Source organism: Crocodylus porosus, unplaced genomic scaffold (assembly GCF_001723895.1).
Source record: "Crocodylus porosus isolate Cpor-Errol unplaced genomic scaffold, CroPor_comp1, whole genome shotgun sequence".
NCBI lineage: Eukaryota > Metazoa > Chordata > Crocodylia > Crocodylidae > Crocodylus > Crocodylus porosus.
In genome coordinates, this window is record NW_017728886.1 from 256,739,631 (window position 1) to 256,756,952 (window position 17,322).

The following is a 17,322-nucleotide window of genomic DNA, read 5'->3' on the forward strand; positions in this document are numbered from 1 at the left end:
GAACTCCTTGCTGGGGTCGTTTGACCCCAGTACTCTTTCCTGCCATGGCAGGGGGTCGGACTTGATGATCTGCTCAGGTCCCTTCTGACCTGACCAACTATGAAACTATGAAGTGCTCAGCACTACCATGAGTAGGTTCTGGGTGACAGGTGCTTCACCTCTGCCTGCCACAGTGGTTTGTTCCGTCAACATTGCAGGGAGGGGGAGGGAGTGGGAAGCCATGCTGCAGCTGCAGCCCACCTGCAAACCGTGGCCCCTGCGCACAGCTGGAAGAGGGAGATAACAGGTGCTGACTCCTGCCCCCTGGAGATGCCTCAGTCCGGGCCATGCTGCCACAGTGGGAGGCAACATTGAGCTGGGCTCCATAACTAGCCCCAGCTTCCCCCTTTCCCTTGCAGCCAGGTCACATCCCCCCTCTCCACCCCCTCCCTGTGGCTGGCAGGCCACTCCTCAGAGGGACTTGGCCCAGGGCACCATGTTGGTACCCCTACTGCTGCTGCCTGCAATGTGGGGATTAAACCCGCCTCTTCCCCTTAGGCTTCTGGTGTCTGTCCACCATGGCCCCAGGTGCATGGCATCACCGATGGGGGGATTAAACCAGCCTTCCCCTCAAGCTACTGGGGTCTGGCCCCACCTCCACTCCTATTGCCAGCAGTGAGTGGGGGAGGGCTGGGGACCTCTGGCAGGGGCTGCTCCCCCCCCTCTGGGCACACCTTGGCTGGGTTCCTTGCAAGCCAGGGTGGGGGTTTAAACCTCTCCTCAATCACGCTAAGGCTGCCTGGACCTGGCCATGTCCCTTCTCTCAGCCTAATTTCCTTCCAGCCAAGGGCTCACTCCAGCACCCCCCGGCTTCTGGCTTGAGCCATTGCAGGCATATGCCTGCGTTTCCAGAGTCAAAAGTAAAGTTGCTTCACTTGCAAATTGGTTCATCCTATGCAGGTTAGACTAATCTGCAAAGATGGAAACAATTCAGGCTCAGGTTTTTTGAATGTCTGTACCTAGCCCTATTGTCTACATTAGACATATATGGCAATCCCTATGGGCACATCTGCAATGTGCTACAGCGATGTAGTGTCTGTGGGCAAGAACCAGGATGCAGTAGCTACTTCACCATAGTGACACACTCCCTCAGTATAGCTCACTGCTAGGGCAAAGTAGCTGCTAAAAAGAACTGTGCACCATGTGTATGGTGCTGTAACTACGCCATGATTTAGTACTTCCAAAAGGACGTACTAAATCATGGGGTAGTAACGTCACCATACGGACATGTGTGTCTACTACATATGTGAAAGAAGGGATGGACTCCAATCTGATGTCAAGTCCAGAAGACGCACAAGCCTATAGCAGAGGACTTTAAGCTTCTTGGACATTGTATTGCTGACTTTAAAGTGGCTGTTGTGAAACAATGGAACTTTAAAATGTAACGTCAACATGAAATTGCAGAACAAGAAATCATCCACAGACTGGATTGTGTTAGGTATGGTCTGAATGGGGACTGCAAATTCTTTTCCTATTACCTGTTACTTGGGTTAGCATTTATTTGCATGCGTGACTTGCATGTGTGGGTGTGGAGTATCAGTAGGATTGTGCTGGCCCATTCCTTCCTCCCATTTTCTTGTTTATCCCTTCTAATCATTATACTACATGTAAAATTTGGATTGGAAGCTGTCTAGGGAAGGAGAACAGGCCAGATTTATGGCTTCCCTCGACTTCCCAAATGGGCTTATGGCTGTTTTGTATCACTGGACCAGTGCAAACCAGACAGAGGGCAGCAGTATATTTAGCTTCGTCTATGCTTTATGGCTATGCCCATCACCAGTAGAGTAACAAGCCATGGACAACCAGGGCACCACCTTAATCCCATTTTATGTTGTAACCCAGTAACATGTTAAAGCAATTAATGGCAGCATGAAACAAGGAAAAAGTCACAAATTTATTCTACAAAAAATATGTGACTGGTTCTTATGATGCCACTAATTAAACATCTGGCCAGGTGCACCCCATGGCTGGGAACTCATGTCAGCTGTGGGTTCTCAGCCTTAGGGGTACATGGTGCACCTCTACATCTGGGAGCCCAGATCAGCTGGGCAGGGGGAGCCCGGGATCTTGATCCTCCAGCACAGGCAATAAGGCGTGATGGGATCTGATGCTCAGTCCTACAGTCAGGCCTCCTGCCATTTACATGTGGCATGCTAATAGGTGTGACTCCATGGATCATGCATACAAGTCTATCATGCCTTTATTTATACACCCAGCCAGTTCAGCTACCACAGCTGGCCCAGCCCCTGCTTAACAATCTCTAAACAGTAGAAAATAAGAACAACGACAGTCAACCCAGCCACTCCTCACAAGCTTACTGCTCTAGATTGTCTGATTGCCACAGGTGATTAAAGGGCTGCAAACCCATGCAAAGCAAAGTCTTATCTCATGCAGAAGCAGTTATGGACAAAAAGCAAAATGAGCAATTTGCTTTTAATGAGGAAAGACGAAATGGTCAGAGCAGAGCTTTCAACCAGGAGTAGCTATCTGGCTTTTATGACGGTATCTCATTCATTCCACTCTATTCCTGCTGTTGTATTTGTTCTCCGCTTTCCTCACGGGATCCCAGAAATTCTCATTTTGCATCTGAATGACAGACTATACCGTACAAAAATACACATTAGTATCAATCACCACCCTGTAATTAGCATCGTTTGCTGTTGGCTTCCATTAGTGTCAAACTGTCTCACAAATATTGGAACATTTCCTTTTCTTTAAGTCACAGCCTCTAATTTCATACAAATGACAGACATAGGGGCCTGATTCTGCCCTTCTGATTTATGCAAGACTTCAGCTGAAGCTGCAAGCAGTTTTGCCTGAGTAAGCTGAGCAGTATCAATCCTTAGATTAATATCTTAGATTAATTAATGGATTAATAATTCTGCCTGAAATCAGTGGCATTTGATAAGGGGGGTGTGTGTGTGTGTTTATATATATATATAGACACACACACAAAACCTAATCTGAACACCTTAACCCAGGGCAAGGGGAAATTGACAGTCCTACTGAGAATACATGAGCTGATTATTTATGACAGAGTTGCCTGTGAATGATTTATGCTTAAACTTATTAAAACCACCAGTCCTGGCTGGAGAGGAAGTAAAGTAAATTGGCCTAAAATAGAGCTGAAGAAATGAGTTGCTCAAATATCAAATTGTTGAAAGATACCAAAGAAACTCCATTAATATTTTGTGTTTCCTCAGGCAGAAATTCTAAAGGGAAAAAAAATTGACAGATCGCATTTTGGAAGAGGCGCCCAGCTTATCAGCGTTCCAGCTGTAGCCAACTAATCATTTCACCCATTTTTCAGAGAAACCCACGGACTGCCAACCAAAAACTCAGGATTCAAGCTCTCCTCCATTTCGTGCTAGAACTTGCAACGCTGCAGATGAGGAATTAGGTGTTTGCAAGACCAGAGGTTGTCAAGTTCTTGCCTAGCCTGGGCCATATAGAATATTTCTCTGCTGACTCCACACCGCTCTCAAGGTTGCAGTCAGAAAGTAAGCCCTGCTGATTTGAAAATGCAGGAGTGAGGGCATTCTGGTACACTTTTCTTTGGCACTTGTGAGATTGACACTTTTCTTTGGCACTTGTGACACTGAGATCTCAAGAGCAGTAGTTGAGGAGTGCCCCGGACCGTTCTCACTGCCCCAGTTCTGGGTTTGGAGTGTGAAGAGCATGGGCGGGTAGGTGGATCTTATTTTTGGTAGCAACCTCAGGACCGTGGTGGAGCTAGTGCAGACGTCCCCACAGAGCTAGGGACATTGAATTTGAACAGGTTTGATGCTTCTAGATAACATAAAAAAAATCTAGGTGATTTAGGAACTGATGTCTCATTTGTAGAAGTCATGTTAGAACCTGGCAGTCTAAATTCTGCTCCTAAGGGATTGTTTAAACCCTTACCGCGTACCCATTCCTCATATCTTCTTCTGGCTGACATACTCCAGACCCATAAGATTGTTGGTAAAGCTGTTCTGGGGGCATCCCCAGTGGCCACTTGAAGGCCAGCAGCAGACGGAAGGAAGGTACAGACATTACACTTCTACCAGTAAAAGTGATTGGAAACTGGTCTATACCCATAACAGAAGTTCAGCACCCAAAACTGGCCTATAGCCATAACAGAACAGAGGTTCAGTGCACATAGACTAGTTCAGCACACATAGATGGTCTAAAATTTCCAACCCCACCCCACCAAAAGGCGACAGTGTGTTCAGCTCATTACCGGTCTAAACTATGCTGCTTATACAGAAAACTGCGTAACTTAGATTCCACCTTGGGCATTTCCCTAGCCCAAGGGAATTATGTGTGGAGTGCTATGTGCGTATGCATGCCTGTGTGTTGTCTCTGCCTCCTGCTGCTGCTTGCCACAATTCTGGAAGAAGGAGACCTGCCCCATCCTGCTACAGAATCGAGAAGGTAGGCCCTCCGGCAATGGTCAGAACCACAATGCAGCATAGGTTGGAGTTAGTCTCCTACATAGCTGATCTGGATCTGTTCTAAACCTATGAAGTAGTCCAAGTTTAGAGACCTTTTCAGGCCAAAATGGATTGGCCTAAAGAAGCCAGGTGCTTAAACAGTTCTGTAGCTGCTAGATTGGGGTCTATCACTTTTTATGACTTAGGTGCCTAAATTTCTCCTGTCTTGTTTAGGTGTCTGTATGATATGTTTGGATCTATCCCTTTTTGTGGCAATGCCTACCTTATATAACCTCATAGGGAGTACAGTCCAGAGCCTGAGATAGGACACCAGGGTCCCTCTACAATATATGGGATGATTTCGGGTGTCAGAATGGAACTGACAACAGCTGGCATGGTCACTGCAAAAATACCAATAGGAGATGCTGAAGAATGGGGCATATCTTAAAAGCTCTGCCCTGTTTAAGGCCTGCGGTGCCTTATGCTGGGCTGTAGGGATGCACATATGTAAGATCAGGATCAGTCACTTAAAAATACCTCCTGAACTTAGGCGTCTAAATAGTGCCTTTCCTAAGGGAGCAGAGGTCACTCTTCTAAGAAGAGTGGATGTCCACAGGAGGAGGTGAGGGTCATTCACTTCATCCACTCTTATACAATAGCTCAATTACTAAAGCACTTCCTCAAGAGATGTGAGTTCTTGGTTCAATTCCTTTTTCAGCCTGAAGGATTCAAATCCAATGCTTTCACTATTCAGGAGTATGCCCTAATCACCCAGCATTCGATTGCTAGGGTTAAGAGCATTTTCATGCTCTTCCATTTAACCGGTAGCACGTTTGCACCGGTCCAGAGAGACAGCTAAAGGTAGGGTGACTCTTTTGCTTGCTGATGAAGGCATTTGCTTGGCAGAAGGGAAACCTTAGTTTGAGTCCTTGTCCAAGAACTCTTTCTATATTTTATATTAAACTGTGATTGACTCAGACACAAAAGAACCAGATTTACCATCTCCTCCAGCCATGTTCCTGAATGAAAGTGCTCATGTTTTCTCAGCATCCTGAATCTGCTGGTGTGTTGAGCAGGCTCCCAGCATACATACAGACTCTGCCTACAAGGGACATGGACTGGGGAATGCCTAGTTTGTGGAGTCCAGCTGGGCTTAGCATGAGATAGGCACTTTGAGCTGCTTAGCTTTAGCTGCCACCATGGACGAGACAGAAGAAAACACCCCAGAATGGTTTGTAACAAGTATGGCTTTGAAGACAAAATATAGTAACAGACTTTTCCATAGACTGTCATCACACAGCTATACCCGGCTGATTGAAATTGTTAGGTGTCACTCATATACATTAACGTTCCAGCTAACCTTCCCTTTCAATGCAACGCAATGTTAACCCAACACATGACTGTATCAAGTAGAATTTTTCCTTGATATTATGTTTAAATAGACCCTTTTATGCAGAGATTGCAAGCAGGCTACAAACTGCATACACACTGATAATTTCACTGAGTAGAAAATGTAGTCAGCCCATGGATTGCGGCTGATTAATAGAGCACTATAACATTATACACAAATTAGGCCAGGTGAGAAAGTGAAGAATACTATATTAAGGAGGAGGAATTTTGCAAGGTTGATTGCAAGGTTGATTACCTGAGATAGAATTCAGCCAGGGATCCAGAGATAAGACCCCATCTTATGCAAAAAGTATTGTGGGATATTTAATAATCAGTAGTGAAGAAAGCCACTAACTACACAATTAATATCATCACACTTAGCACTTGGGACTTGAAGACATCCAAGTACGAAGCAAGTATAGCCCTATGTAGCATATGAGATCTGATGTGATCTCAAATGGAGCTGAGGTACCAGTAGGCAACAAAACTTACTCTTCTCCCAAAAGGGGACTTGTTCTTACTTAACACCGGTACATCCCATGACCATTCAGAACATGACTTTTTTTTCTCATCAATGGCCATAAAACCTTCTACTTATTACGGATAGGTCCAAACTCAACCCGAAGATCGGAATATACTATGTAGGCACATCCCCAGTTGAGTTCTGTGACTGAACATGACCTTTTGTTCTCAACGACACTACTACATGAGATATTTACTGTGGAGCTGCCTAATTAGCTCTGCAGTAAAATGTTACTGTCTACATGTGTGGTGCTATTAGGATGGAGTAAACTAACTAACTTTGTCACAGGATAGTACTTGTAAATACAAGTACCATCCTGCGGCAGGGTTATTTACTCCAGAGCAACACAAGTACATGCTGCTGGGGCATGAGGGTGCTTCAGTACAGGGCCTGCCTGCCAACTAGCCCCGCACTGCTGCACCCTCATGCCCCCACCAACCCTGCTGCAGCACATTGAGCCAGGTTGGAGAAACCCTGGACTGGCAGGCTGACCCCTTGGTCTCCCAGCCAGCCAGGCCTGGTCTGACCTGTCTCAATGTGCTGTGGTCTCTAGATGCACATTCAAATGGCACAACCGGGAGCAATAAACTCTGGAGCAATATGGACGGGAGTTTATTGCTCCATGCTAATATCACATGCAGACATGCCCAAGGACTCCGAAGAAAACCATCAGTTGGTAGATACGTGTGTAGCTCAACTGAAGTTTACCAAACAATACCTGTTTAGAATAGCATAGGATCTGGTCCTTGTTTCCAGTTATTGCATCCAGAACAACATCTATTCACAGACTAGATGTGCTCAGACATATGGCAAACAATTTAATCAGCTGAACCAGATAACATCCAGTTTTGCAGTGATGGGGAAGGAAAAATAAATGGGAAAAATAACTATTACTTCATCAAAGCCTGAACTTAGCTGCATGGATCTTTACAAAATGCGATCAACCTTTTTTCCCCTCCTCAGAATTTCTGCCTGAGGAAAACAGAAATATAAATGAAGTTTCTGCTTGTCTTTCAGTGGCTTGATATATGAAGAGCTCATTTCTTCGGCTCTGTTCTATGCCAATTTGTTTTGCTTTCTTTCCATTTGTCACTTGTGCCTTTAATAACCATAAATCTCTCAGAAACACTGGAGAGAGAGTAGAAGGGAGCAGTAGCTATGAATTAAATCCTATTAAATGTCTTTCTTTTAAGCAGTAGTAGACTGAATTCTACTGTTTATTCGGACCAGCCTGTACTAACGATATGGATAATACGGAATTTGTTAATAATAACAGTTATATGCATCTATGCAGCCCAAATGTCTTAGTATAATTGAGACTTAAGCCTTCCAAAAAAGGTTACACAGAAGGTGCTGCTTCTGAATTTCATGGAGAAGAGATGGGCTAAGCAAGAGACAGGACGAGCTGGGTAAATTAACCAGAACTCTTGTTACAAAATTACAAGAACAACTTGCACATTAATACCAGGTGATTTATGGTTGTAAGTCTGTAAGAGGGTACAGTGGATCGAAGTGCTAGTTGAGACCATTATGATTTTACTTGGGTATAAGTAATAGTTCATAAAGGTGTGGATTAAAATTTAAGGAACCACACAGGAAAAATTGTGAGCTGTCTGAAACTTTTTGTAAGGGATCTCCTTCAGTTTGAGGGTATTTTGTCGAGGCAATCTGACTGAAAAGTATATTGCAAAGAGTCTGGACAATAGGGTCTCTTTTACATAGCAGTAAGATCAATAAAGTGTGTTTCAATGGATTAAAAACTTGCTAACTGATAGGTCTCAAAAACAGGAGTTGATACAAAACCTTAGTCAAACAGGGCTGTTCCAGGTCAGGGTCTGCAGGGATCAGTTCTAGGTCTAACGCCATCCTATATTTCTATTATTGATCTGAAAGTAAATATCAAAATGTTTCTAATAAAACTAGCGGTCCACACGATGGGCCAAATGGTAAGTAACAAAGCAGATAGGGCATTTGTCATGTGGTCAGCAGAGCCCATTCAAGCAAGAAGTGTTTCAGTACAGCTACCCGCAGGGTCACAGTGCAGTGCAGGGTAATAATGTCTGCATGGCACCATGAAGGGCTAACTAGCACTGTCATTTAGCAGCCTGCCTGAAGCTGTAAGCATAACCTAGACTGCTTTTGGTTCAGGTTGCAGCCTGCCTTGACCGCAGAAGTGTGCTTCCAGGCACCATGCAATACACAGTGGACAGAATCCTTTTTCACTTTTCTCCACACCGAAGGGTGTGTGGCCCTGGAAGCTGGACAGCCCTGCTCTAGCTGATACTTTTCCTCCTGGCTCTACACAGCACCTTCTCTTGGCTGCTCAGGGCCAGCGGTGGTCTGGTAGTTCAAAGCATCATGTTGGGAAGTTGGAAAATTGCAGGTTCAATTTTGTGTGGGTGTGACCCTTGGTGAGACTTGGAACCTGGGCTTTCTGCTTTCTAGGCAAGTGCCACATGCTCCAGTTATTCAGAGGATACTCTGAATACTGGAGTATACTCAGCTATTCAGGCTAACATGCAGGAAGGCCCTCATCCTCTGAATAACACCTGCCAGCTGTGGGGTTTTGCCAGGGAGAATTTTGTAACTTGTACATACCCAGTGGATGCATCTGCAGAGCTGCATACCTACTAGGAGCCTCCTAGCATGCTCACTCAGTTGCCATTTATGTGTTCACTAAACACTTAAGGGCATTTAAACATGTGCTCTGGGAGGGGTGTGGGGGGGGGGCACTTTAATGAGAGCACCTCTGAGAGTCACTCTAATTAAAGTGCCTTGAGCATCACGTGTATTAGCATCCCCATGCTGAAAATGGTGGCAGGGGTGCTTTAACTAAAGCTTGAAGAACATTGGACACTGATACACGTGGTGCTGAAGTCTGCTGGAGCATGGTAATTACCATCCTCCAGCAGACTCAATTAATCGATTAATTGAATCTGCTCCAACACGCTGTAATTACAGCATGGCAGAGCAGCCCCGATGTACATGTACAGGCATCCTATGCGTCCATGCTGCATAGGTAACAGAATTGCAAATTGTGCCGAAGTGCCAAAAAAACCACCGTGACGGCTGAAAACCTCCCATGTGAGTGCACAGAGCGAAGCAGAATTCTGCCCCATGCATTTATTAAGCAGATATGACAAAAAGGATAGAAGTGTCGGACTAGACTAATAACTGAACTTAAGCTCCCTGTGTCATTGCGGTAAAAAAAAAAAAGGGGTTAACGTTCTCTGTGCGTGTACTCATCTAAACAGCTCAATGCTGAGTACGAATAGGGAAATGCTTTCACTTCTGGAGATCCATGCTGGAACACAGCATCTGCTGCTAGTGTCTACAATTTAATAAGAGAGTTTGAAAACCTAGTTGGAGGCATGGGGAGGCACAGAAATGATTTGAAGCCTAAAGAAGAAGCCTCACAACAGGAAACTTGAGAGAGATCAGTCTGGTTACTTTGTCAGCAACAGAATTGAGCAGTGAATCGATTACAGTGTATAAGTACACAAAGAGGGAAACGTTCTGGGTACTAAAGAGCTGCTTATTTTGGTAGAGAAAGGCATAGCAAGAGTTGGTCGCTGGGAGTTAATGCCATGCACGTTCAAGTTAAACAGAGGGCACACATTTTTAACAGCGATGGCAGACCAGACTCCTAAGGACGGTAGTGGTTTAGGAGGGCTAAATTGCCTTGCTGAGCGGCTGCCCCATGCTAATCAGCTCATGTGCAGTGCTACACAGTTATTCTGCATCCAGTCTAGGAGGCAGCCTGTGCAGAGCAGTACAGTGCGTTTGAAGGGGCTGCTGCTAACCAGGGTACGTTTGCCATGCAGGCATGGTCTGAAAGCATTGAACTAGTTTGTGTTTTATAGCAGCTGTTTCTCATGCATGCCAAAGAGGTCCACGACACTACATTGATAGAATTGACAGGAGAATTTGGCTTATGGGTTTTAGAACAGAGAATCTGTTTATTGGTTTATATTTTTCCATATTTTTATCTGTTTTACTGCAGCTCTTGCATACAACATGTAGGAAAAAGATGCTCTGGTAAAAGAGGTGCTTGTCCCAAATTTAGGGCATGCCCCCCTGTTGCCTCAGCGATTTAGGGGCATATGTCTTAAGGGAAGTTGTGTGGACTTGAATCACCTAGGACTGGTCTATAGGTAGAGTTATTTTGGAGTAGCTCTTCCTGATTATACCTGATTAACCTGATTATTCCCTCTCTGGCTGCTCATATTTGGAAGAAATGTGTTGTGTTTTAAGCCATCTTGGAAACCTACAAAGGGAACATGAGTAGTAGGCACATGCCTCCATATTTTATAAAAACGACTTATCCAACAGACATGGTGCAGATGTGCTAATAGTTTGGGGTTGAAAAGACAGCTTTATTCTAAAGAGTAGAGAGGTGACAATCTTTTCTACTACAAAATATTGGCAAACCAAGGCAATGTCAAAATGATTGGTGGAGTTATAAAGGCTAACTAGTATTGAAAGACCTGGTTACATAAGTCACAGCTAAGAGGTGACTCTCAGAGAATATAACAGTCTACAGGTGTCTGAAAGTTATAAACACTGAGGTCAGAATGGGATCACTTAGGCTGGTACAGAGACATAGTGCTAGGGATGATTTCTTGACAAAAGAGGGCTAATGTGAATCCTGTGGGCTTAGCCCAGGGTCCTGTGGGCTAGCCCGGGGTCTCCAACTGACTGCCCCAGAAGGTGGCCCAGGAAAATATGTGACCCTACCATTAACGGTACATAATGCTACCTAGCATTAACGGAAGCATACAGATCCAGGAAATAAATTGTGATGCTTATTTTCAGAGGTGAGCATACTTTTCTCTCACATAGGCAGTTCTTCCTTTCCCATCCTATAGGGTATTTAGGGTACAGGACTAGGAGCGATGGCCTCAAGCTGCAGTAGAGGAAATGTAGGTTGGATATTAGGAAACACTTTCTGACTATGAGGGTGATCAGTCGTGCATTGGAATAGACCACCTAGAGAAGTTGTAGACTCTCCAACCCTGGACATTTTCAAGAGTAGGTCAGAAAGACACTTGGCTGGGAGGATACTGCCTTGAGCAGGGGGTTTGACTAGATGATGCCACAAAGTCCCTTCCACCCCTAATTCCTTTCTCTACAAAGCAGAAGTGGGAGGAAAGAAGTCCATGTCATACATGCATGTAGAGACAGTCCCTGGCATACTTGACCAATGTGAAATTAAATAATAGCACGAAAACTTATTTTTTGAGAAGCGTTTGTATGATACAGAACAGTTAGTCTAGCCTAAGACACTTCCCCACCCAGACTGAATTCACGTGTATGTTGGGTGACTGAGATCAGGTTGTGATATGACCAGGAAGAAGTGGTGAAGACATATCAAATATAACTCCTTTCACTTGCCTCGCTTGTTAACACAAGCCAAAAGTGGACAAAACGGCAGAGTGAATCTTTTTTGTTGTTATTTGCATACCAGTTACTGTATGATGATCTCAATTCACTAGCCAAGATGCTCGTGTACCGATAATGAACCAAAACAAAGCATGTTGCCATTCCAAATGGCAAGGGTTGGCTCTGAAATACATTCAGCAGTTGCTGAGTAGAGGCTCGCTTTTCTTGACCTTAATGTGCGAGCATAGAAGCTATGCTGAGGATTGTACCAGTGACAGCAGATACACACTGGTCCCCTGAACAGGCATAATGCCCAGAGAAATAAAAGGACCATATTAAAAAAAGGTTTTAAGACAGATCAGTATTAGTGATGCAACTAGACCAGCGCACCATAGCAAGAATAGTCCCCAAAAAGTCTATAATGGGCTAAATTTTGCCACTCTTACATTGGCTGGCACCTTCCTCAAGGACACCTATTTCTGAACTAAAGGCAGACCAGAAGCTCGATGTCTCATGTCAGATGACACCCGTGCCATTATCGTCCATGGGGCCATGTGTGAAGTTAGTTATAATCCAATATGAAAAAGGTTCTGGAAATCTGGATTTAACCCAACACACTGACTACAACGCTGGGCAAAGCTAAATAATTCAAATAAATCTTCTAAACTTTGGCCAGCACTTTGAAGCAAACTCAAAATAAATCTTGGAGATTTTCAGTGTTTTGCCTTTTATTTTACAACAAGGTCCACAGAAGAAGTAAAAATCTGGTTAGACCTCTGCTGTCACCTTAAGTTTGCAAACATGAGAGGGTCCAGTGAACATCTGAACTTCTGATTGGCTCACAGAACCAAATTCTAAATACCTATCTCTTTTCAGCTTCATCCTTAGCAGCCATGTCAAATCACAGAGGAAAGTATCCAGATAAATTATGCTTTAAGCGTTCATAGGAGAAACTGAGCCTCCCGCAAATGCAAATGGAACATCACACCCCTCACAAGAACCACATTTAACTCACATGCGCTAGTCGATCAAATCTGGCAAAGAGTTCATTCAGCATCCGGACCAGCTCCTGCGCTGACAAGGTCGTGGAGAGGTTGGTGAACCCTTTAACATCTGCAAAAAGAATGCTAAACAAAGAAGGGGAAATAATTATTAAAATTTCAGCCCATTTCCACTGGTAATCAGCATGATAAATGCAAGCAGTAATCCTGCGCGTTGTGATTACTTTGGGCTCTGCTTCTGCTTAGGTAAAAGAGTGAGAGGCAAACAGCTAATGTCTGGATGCCTGGCTGAGGTGTGATTTCAGGAGAAGGAAAGGATGCAGTATTTCACATACAAGGGGGAGCATTTTACAGTTTTCTGGTCCTTACTACAGCCCTGACTCAATGGAACATTTACATTACAAAGGAGCATGTTACAGAACTAGCATTAACGGAAGCATACGGTACTAATGAAAAGTACTCAAAATGATTATTTCATAAAAAAGACGTGTTTTCTTCTTCCAAAGGCCATTTCATCTGGGGATCATAAATCACTTAGAGAGCATCAGCTAAGTCCCACAGTTTAGCATGCTTATTCTCATGTTCTTGGTGAGAAGACTGACAGGCAAGGTGAAGCTAACGCGATGAGCAGGAATCCGCGATTTCTGTTCCCTGCGCTAACCTGGGAAAAAACTGGATTCTCCCTTTTAACCGAAAAAACAGGATTTTTCATTTTAACAGAGAAACGCATGGGTTTTCCACTTTTGCAAAGAGCTCTCTGCAGGCTGGCAGAATCCCAGCCTGCATGGGGCTGCGGGGAGCGGACAAGGGCAGTCAGACAGTGGACACCATGTGCCTGTGCATGCTTACACATGGACATGGCCACTAAGCAGCCTGGAGAACAGCTCCTGCAGGTAAGCTTGCGGGCAAGGGGAGAGGAGAGTGAGGCCCCTGGAGGGATGGAGTTCGGCAGGGCTGGGACGGGGGCTGCTGCCCAGCTGGGGCAGTGCGTGGGGCTTGGGACTAGGTTGTGAGGCTGCAGGGCCCAGGCAGAGTCAATGGGGTCACAGATGGCTTGTCCGGGGGAGCTGGCTCCCCACTACTGTGCATACGGCCAGAGGGGACATAGGGGAGCACATGCCCCCCAGATTTATGCGCGGGGTGGAGGCAGGCTGCCTGCTTCAGGCTCACACTTCCACCCTGCCGCCCTCCCCTGGGGCTTCCGCAGCCTGGCAGGTGGGACCCAGCACAGTAGGGCAGAGTGGACCTGGGTGGGGAAGCTCCTTGCTGCTGCAAGCCCTGTGCCACCCTGTCAAAGAGCACCCTGCCCGCTCGGCTGCAGTGGGAGCACAGGCATGGAGTTGTACCCTCACTGCTGCCAGGTAGGCAGGGGGTGCCTCAGCCTGGCAGTGTGGAGCTCCCTAGTGGTGGTATGAGCCCCCGTGGGGGAGGGGGAGCCAGGCTCTGCTCCCCTCTCTGCCACAAAAGCATGCCACCTTGCATGGGTGGGAGCCAGGGCTCAGGCACTGCTGCAGGGAGTAGGGGGCTGCGGACCCAGGTCCCTGGCCCTGTAGCCCTGGGAGCCGGGGGGCCCCTCTGGCAGGACTTGGGGGGGGAAGTAAGGGGTACCAGCAAAACCCAGGGGGCTGTGGATAGGGAATGAGTAAGCGTTACTGGCAGGACTGTGGGTGGGGAGCAAGAGGCCTGGACCTTTGTCCTGGTGAGTGAAGGAGCTAGTGGGGAACTCTGATTTTTCATGATAAAAAACCCAAAATCAAATACCAAAGTGGATAGGTATATAGAATTAATTTTATTATAGTGATCGAGGCACTGGTAGCTTCCAAACAGCTTTGAAACTGGAATAAAGTACAAAATGCCTCTGGATAATTCAGATGTACAAAAAACCAGAACTCTTGGTTCCAAAATGATACCTTTTATTAGACCAACTGGTTCTAATAAAAGGTTACAAAATGGTACCTTTTTATTAGACCAACTAGATCCAGTTGGTCTAATAAAAGGTATCATTTTGGAACCAAGAGTTCTAGTTTTTTGTATGTCCTATTGTCTCAGACCAACACAGCTACCAAGTACACCTCAGGATAATTCATGACTTCCTTAGATGTAAAAGCTAGCCAAGAAACTGGATGACGGTTACTAAGAAGCTACCTATCTAAAGCTGGATTTTCTCCAATAGGTTTTCCCAATTATACCTCACCGAAAAAAGACATTAAGAAGTGACAGAGGAATGATGAGTAGAAATGAATCTAGAAACAGCTATTGAAATAAAAAAAATGTTTTAAAAAAGCAATATCTACCTGCCCTGTTGTTCTGATACTTCTGGTAAGTATTCCAAAGAGTAAACCCACTATAGGCCTATTTTTTCTGGTGATGAGCACCTGCATTCCTCATTGACTTAATTAGGGATTGTTGATGCTTGGCATCTATGTAAACCAGGGCCTAGAATAGCCTTGAATAACTTCGATTAGCCTGCTGCTTGAAAGCACACAGAATTCATTCTAAAGGAATCACCACTTGCAAGTGGGAGATACGTGAAATACTTTCACACTTCGTCTCTAAACCTACAACCCTTTACAATTAATGTTCCAAAGAGGAAGGGGGTGTTGTTTTAGTCCCAGGAAGGTAGCCTTCATTTGAATTCTCCTACAATAATAACTACTTTATGAGTGGATAGCAAAAAGGCAGTAAACTGAATTTGTCTTTAGCACTGCATTTATAAACCTTTATAAAGGTTCCTGGTACCTCCAGCGAGAATCAATAAAATAGTATGTCTGGACTGCAGCAAGGACACAGAAATGGCAGAAAATTGATCTGCACTTTATAGAAGCTGAACGCCTTGTTTATTGAACTGACCCTTCCAGAGTTATATATGGGCTTTCTTTTCAAGTTATGATACAGGGCTTTCTCTTTTAAGCCTTGTACCTTAATAAGGAAATGCTTATTTTTCCACTGCCTGTCTGCTGGTAGATTGATTACCTTTCCTGTGGTGGTTGGGACTCACAGGAGGCTTATGGGCTAACCCTGAGATGGTGAGGTAAGGTGAATCCAAGAGCAGGGTAGGTTTTGTAACTTCTTGGAGTTAAATCTAAACACTGCCGGACACATCGGTACTATTTAATAGGTGCATCTACATGTGAAAGGGATGCACATGAAGAAACTCTGGCACATATCATGCCAAAATTTACTGCTCCCAGGTGCTGTGTCTTCACATGCGCCTGGGAGAGCAGCACATTCAGCCAGGGCAGTGCAGCCCTGGCCGGCATGGTGTCCGGGGTGGGCCGCCTGCCAGCCCGGAGCTGCTCTGCCCCAATTCAACGTGTTGCAAATGGGTTGGCTGGGATATGAGGTTGCTACAGTGTGGGGCTAGACAGCAGTGTAGCACCCTCATGCCCCACCCAGCCTCAGTCAACACCTACACATGCGTGGAAGTGGAATAAATAACTCCGCTGTAAGATAGTACTTGTGGCAGCCAGTATTATCCTACGATGGATTTATTTTACTCTGGTCTAATAGCTTTGTACATGTCAACAGTGTTGCTTTACTGCGGAGCTTATTAGGCAACTCCACAATAACCATCTCATTTAGATGCCCCCAGTGGTACTACTTAATGATTGCCATCACTGGCAACTCCACAAAAGCTGTCCCTACACTCCCTGATTAGAAATATTGTGATCATAGGCTTCATAAATGTCATAGACACTAGGTCTGATAAGGACCTTGGAAGATCATCGAGTCCAGCCCCCTGCCTGAGGGGCAGGAAGTCAGCTGGGTTCAAAGGATCCCAGCAAGATAAATGTATTTTCACTGGACACTGACAAGGAAAAGAGAAAATAGTCATGTTGGTTATATCAGTGGTCTCCAAAGTGGGGTACACGCACCCCAGGGGGTGCGCAAGGCAATCCATTGGGGTGCAGGTACAAAATACTAGAACTTCTATTTATATTTCTATTTATACATATATTGGGGGTGCGTGCTCAAAATTTTTTTACTGATAGGGGTGCACAATCAAAAAAGTTTGGAGACCACTGGGCAATAGGATCACTGTAAACAAGGGCAATCAGGATGAGATCAGGATAACCATGCAGCAGCCTTATATTTTTGCTAAGGTCCCACAGTTTTAATCTGATTGGTAAGGCCACAGACTAGCCATCATTTCCATTTCAAGAGTGAACAAAAGGAAAGTCTACACGTGCTCCATGCCATTGACAAGACTTATTTCCTCAGTTCTGGCCCTGGAGCACATGGACCAGAAGCAGGGGTCTATTTCTGGCGGCAGTCGCAAGAGTGGCTAAGGACTGGCTTAGACATACCCAAAGGAGAGAAAGGGCATGATGAATTCCCAGAGAAAGGGCATGATGAAAGGGCATGATGAACTCCCAGGGAGGGCATGATGAACTCCCCACCCACTTGCTGAGAGAGGTTGCCATTCCCTATGTTGAGAAGCTGATTCTGTAGGAGATCAGTTAGAACGCTAATGCCATTTATTAATAAACCCACCAACACTTCCTTTTGTTGCATCACTCACTTGTAAGGGCTGTTGCAGTAGAACAGGCATCAAGTTATTTTCTAAATCAGA

General features: G+C 45.1%; 1 protein-coding gene across 1 annotated transcript in view; it reads right to left on the minus strand.

Moving 5' to 3' along the window:
* ADCY8 (adenylate cyclase 8) overlaps nt 1–17,322 on the minus strand; it is a 190,180-nt gene that overhangs the window by 93,203 nt on the left and 79,655 nt on the right. The window contains exon 4 of the mRNA XM_019552871.1: nt 12,764–12,875. Within this exon, the coding sequence (XP_019408416.1) occupies nt 12,764–12,875 (112 nt within the window). The remainder of the gene's footprint in view (nt 1–12,763; nt 12,876–17,322) is intronic.